Source organism: Copadichromis virginalis, linkage group LG2 (assembly GCF_057382275.1).
Source record: "Copadichromis virginalis isolate Kocher_CV1m ecotype Utaka linkage group LG2, C_Virginalis_male_GT1.1, whole genome shotgun sequence".
Classification (NCBI taxonomy): domain Eukaryota; kingdom Metazoa; phylum Chordata; class Actinopteri; order Cichliformes; family Cichlidae; genus Copadichromis; species Copadichromis virginalis.
In genome coordinates, this window is record NC_140619.1 from 10,107,463 (window position 1) to 10,112,895 (window position 5,433).

General features: G+C 44.7%; 1 protein-coding gene across 1 annotated transcript; it reads right to left on the reverse strand.

The window, feature by feature from the left end:
• Positions 1-1,136: 1,136 nt before the first annotated feature.
• LOC146716989 (TBC1 domain family member 2A-like) lies at positions 1,137-2,854 on the reverse strand. Its single transcript, XM_085435585.1, has 4 exons — positions 2,684-2,854; positions 2,414-2,599; positions 1,668-1,789; positions 1,137-1,338 (listed from the first exon to the last, which is right to left on the reverse strand). The coding sequence occupies exons 1-4, from the start codon at positions 2,852-2,854 to the stop codon at positions 1,137-1,139; spliced, it is 681 nt and encodes a 226-aa protein (XP_085291711.1).
• Between the last annotated feature and the right edge of the window lie 2,579 nt (positions 2,855-5,433).

Here is a 5,433-nt window from a genome sequence, read left to right on the forward strand (position 1 = left end):
GAAGCCCCAGGTCTTGTAGCTTGGCCACCAGTTTGTGTGGAAGGATGGTGTTAAAAGCTGAGCAGTAATCCACGAAGAGCATCCGCACATAGCTACCATGCTCTTCCAGGTGAGTTAATGCAGCATGGAGTGCTGTGGCTACAGCGTCTTCCGTGGATCGGTTTGCTCTGTAGGCAAACTGGTGTGGATCCAGGCTGCGGGGCAGGGCTGCTGTGATGTGTCTGCGGACCAGCTTCTCAAAGCATTTCATTACCACTGGGGTGAGTGCCACCGGTCTGTAGTCATTCAGGCCGGTGATGTGGGGCTTCTTAGGCAAGGGGACTATGGTGGAGGACTTCAGGCAGAGTGGGACAGTCGCCTGTGCGAGGGATTTGTTGAAAATCCTGGTGAAGATCCCAGCCAGCTGTCCTGCACAATCCCTCAATATTCGACCTGGCACACCATCAGGACCCGCCGCCTTCCTCGGGTTAACAGCCTGCAGCATGCGCCTCACCTCGTGCTCTTCCAGGGTGAGGGTGGTGCTGCTATGGGTGGCGTGTTGCTGCTGTGGCTCCAATACCTCCGGTACCCTGGTCTCAAAGCGGGCAAAGAAGATATTCAGCTCCTCTGCCAGCTCCAGGTCACCGTCCGCAGCTCCGAGATTGATCTTATAGTTGGTTAGGTGCTGGATGCCTTGCCACACCTGCCGGCTGGTATTACTCTTCAAATGGTCCTTTAATTACTTTATCACCAGCTGTAACTACAGCTGATAATCAACCATGTTTCATAGGGATGTGACTACATTTAGAAATGTCACGCATTTTTAGGTATAAAGCAAAAGATGCAATGAAATAAATAAGCTATCACATATTAATCCAAATGAATTCACTGAAATACATCTGCACATTTCTGCAGCCTGACTTATTACACACGTGAACACAGTACACATTTGTTTACTGCAAGCTTGTTTCAGAGATGTGATGCAGTTAAATCTGTATGCGTCTGTTTCCTTGTAGTGTTAGTAGAGATGGTGAACCTGACACAATCCTGTGTTTAGTGTGAAGGAAACCAGTTAACAGCCGGTTTAGTGAAATTCTCTTGAACTCATGGAAAACTCATCGTCGTCTCGAAGTGAGCAGCTGAAGCGTCCCGTGTGATCAGAGGTCCTCGTCGTCCTCGCTCACCATGACGTCGAGCTCTTTGTCTTTCCGTACGACGCTCTCGGTGATGAACTCCTTGTGCTGCTCCTCCAGCTCACGCAGCTCCGCCTGCAGGCGCTCCAGGTGGAGCACTCGCCGGTTCCTCAGCAGCCGGCTGGGGAATGGGTTCATGTCGTTGAAGGCGATGCTGGTCAGCTTCCTGCATGGACACACGCAGGTGGAAAGGACTCGATCACCAACACAGAGGAACTGGAAACTGATCAGCTTGAGTGTTTCTGTTTTATGCTGCTTGATACTTCAGGTACTGCAGTTTGAGCAGGAAATACTGGACTGACTGGACCACATGTATCCGAGAGCTGCAGATACTTAAAAATCTTTAAATCGTTGTTACTGTGATCAGGGAAATTTAAACTTCTCACAAAATTTCAGTAAAAAGGGTTTGAAGCTCAAAGATTCAACAGCTACATCCGCTACACTTCTGAGAGTGTAACAGCTCGTAGATTAAGGCGGGTGGAGGCGAGTGCGTACCTGGCATTGGAGACGGTCTTTGTGAAGAAGCGTAGGTACTGGTAGATCTCCACGCTGTCGTGAATCTTCAGGATGTCGTCCTCTTTGTATTTGAACAGAGCCAGAGTGTATCTGAAGATCACCTGCAGCACAGACACGCATTTCATAACAGGACACTCACGCCACACAATTAATTGGAAACTTTGAGGAGGTGAGTCATAAAATTACTCTTTCAGTTGTGGTGCAGTTGGGCCCTTTACTCATTACAGCTCTGATCGATTTCCAATAAGCCACTTGGTTCCTCAGTTGCCAGATAATATTAACTTACTTGGTAGTTGAGCTTTAAGTTTAAATTAAACTTTTGGGTTGGATCTACGTGGCTGAAGCTGTTGTCAGCATTTATCCCTGTGTGGTATATATTTCTGTGTCTGAACTGTGATTTTATTTCCTGAGACAAACGATGTAAAAGCTGTGCTGCATTTGTCACATTGCAGAAACAAGCCCAAAGCCATTGTCCCGCTCATCGTCTGGATTTACGCTGCTTGTGGTAGACTGTGAGGTCGTTACTAGAATGATCTGCTTTCCCACTCCTATTTCATGTCACATGACAGTTCCCCATGCTTAGTAAACAATGTCTTATTACTCCTAAAATGTAAATAAAGACATCTAAAGGTGAAAACAAAATCATTTTTGTTTCCATGGACACTACTGTGGTGCATTCAAGTGTTGTCTGCATTTCTGTCATGGTGTGTTCGGGTGTATGGTACCTTGGTACCCTCATACAGGAAGGCGTCCCACAGAGGCATCAGGATGTCGCTGGGCAGACTCTCCACAAAAACCACCAGGAACCAGTTGAAGGTGACCAGAGAGACGTCAATGTTGTGATCCTCAAAGTGAGATGCCAGGCGAGGAAGCTTCTCCGCCATGAAGTCCTTCAGCACGCGCTGGTCCGCCTGAGCACAAAGACTCACAGAGATCAGCCTCACTGATCACTAAAACAGATCACAGCAGGCAAGCAGGTGAGTGTGTCTGCTGACCTGAGAGGCCACCAGATTCTTGGTGTAGTAGTCCTGAGGCATGATGGCTTCCACCACTGCCACCAGACACCAGAAGGCGTCTTCGTCACTTTGGAGGACCAGCAGAGCGAGGGCCGCTAACCTGTGGACATTCATGGAAGGTGAGGTTCTGCCTGGAAGGCGGGTCCACATAAGAACTCAGATATAAAATTTATACTTTTGTTCTGACCTGTTGAGTACCTGGCAGTAGCCAATGGCAGGGTTATGCCCGGAGAAGGCCAGAAGGATGCGGCGGAGCTGCTGGAGGGCGGGGCTGGAGGGCGAGGAGAAGTGCTGATTGGTCGTCAGGGTTCGGTGAAGGTCCAGCTGGACCTGCCTGGAGGCAGGATTAGGAGCTGTCCGACTCTTCTCACACAGCTGGAAACAGAACAGGATTACTGAGTGCTCGCCAGCATTCCCAACAGGAAGGAGGAGGAGCCACCTGTGCTCAGGTGCAGATAAAGCACTCTGTTGGCAGAGGTATGAAAATGCGCAGTAAAATCTAACGTGCATAGCTAACTTCATCAACGACATTTTGGGAGGAATAATCACACATCAGCCTTCGGCCATTTTTTGATGAACGCATACGCCCCCTAGAGCGCGCTAACTTTATTAACAGCCACACAAATGTAAAGCACACATCAAACATAAATAAACCATTTGACTGTCTCCATAATTGAGAGCATTTTCTCTTCTTATTTCAACACCCCCACTTGCTCTCATATTATGATGCTCTTAAGTAAACAAAAAAAACAACAAACAAAAGGTTTCTTCCTCAGTACTGTATACATGTTCGTATACCATGTTAATGCCCAAACATAAACTTCTCAAACTTGAACAGCTTAACTTTTGTTGCAGGCTTTGTCATTACATCTGCAACCATCTCTTCTGTTGAACAATAATCCAGAGTTATTTTTCCTGCACTCACAGTTGATCTCACAAAGTTGTACTTTATGTCAACATGTTTACATCTCTGTCTCGTCACAGGATTCTTCGCCAACGCAATTGCACCCTGATTATCTTCATGAACTTTTGGCGGTGCATATTTTTGTCCATCAATACCTTGTAACAGTTGCATTAGGTACAAAACTTCTTGTAGGGTCGCAGCTAAAGCCATGTACTCCGCTTCACAGGTAGATAATGCAACAGTAGGTTGTCTTTTGGTTTTCCATGAGATTAAAGGACCATCTACAGACAAGCTTATGCAATAACCAGTTGTACTCCGTCTGTCTGTTACATCAGCTGCCCAATCAGCATCGCTGTATGCCCACAACCTCAGTTCTTTGTTGTCACATTTCCTGTAACACAGTTCTTTCTCGGTTGTCCCTTTCAGATACCTCAGTACTAGAGCAGGGCGATATGGCCAAAAATATTTATCACGATATATATTTGAAAATTTGCGATAACGATATAACTGACGATATAATTGATGCGAGACAAAATACAACTCCACAACATTACTAGCGCAAAAAGAAAACCTTCCATTTATTTTCACTTAAATAAGAAGCTGGTTTTTATGTACATTAAAGCTTTATAAAAATGTAACAGTGCAAATACAAATTCCTTGCTGAAAGTTTAATCAAAAGGCATTTCCAGTAGAAATGGGCTGACATATCCTGAGCATAACCATATATAATATCCACTGAAGTTAAAAAGAGGTGCTTTGCAAAATTAAACTGCAGTATGCAATACGTATTTTTCGGACCATAAGGTGCACGGGATTATAAGGCACATCAAGCGAAACAAAGCAGTCAGATAAATCAAACTTTATTAAACTCATTCTTCTTGCTTCCTCCACTTCTGTACCATTGATTCATTAATGTTGAATTCTCTGGCAGCTGCTCTATTCCCATGTTGTTGCAGTATATTAATGACTAACCTTGTATTGTGGATGGATTATCTCAGTTGTTCTCCTGACTGAAGTTTGGTCTGTTTACAGCACCCTGCCATGCGATTGCATTTGTCTCTAACCATGAGGAACCTTAACGTTAACTTTTATAAGTGGAAAAGTGTTAGTGTTCGTCCTCCAGCTTCCCTGTTTATGTTATGCTAACATAGCTGTGTCGCTAGCGATTACGTAGCACATCATTATATACCAGCTAGCCCAACTTCAGTAACCCTACAAACGTCACTGCTGTTTAGTTTCCTGTCTTCATTTATGTTGGAAGTGATAGCAGAGCTGTACGTTTGATTTTTTTCAGAAATCTCTCAGTCAGAACATGCAATATCATGCTTAGGTAACTAGCGAGCTAACTTCCGCTAGCTTCCCGCTAACTTCTAACTCTGTTAAATGTAATAAATTTTGTTTTAATGGATGCCTGGAAGTTAAACTTCATAGTTACACCTGGTAAAGCAGCAATGCTGATCGTTTTATTAAAGATGAAAGAATTTAGACAGTTTTTAATGCTCAGTGATGCTGCAGTGTTCGTTTGAACTGAAGCATAAGGAGTTTAGGACCCAGATTACTCCCAGATTTAAGAGCATCTTAGTCCGACAAATACGACAATAACGACGGCCGCTTGCATGTTCTGCAAAAAAATGTGCTTTGTCGTGTATCTGACGGACAAACACCAAACCAGTTCCACATCACTGAAGTTGCACCATTTTTACAAACCAATTCTGGTTCATCTGTTTCACTCAACAATCGGCCATGTGCGTATGAAAACAAAGGCACTGCGCATGCGCGTTTTACTCATATTCTATCGCGATATTTCATTTTCCTATTGTTGCCT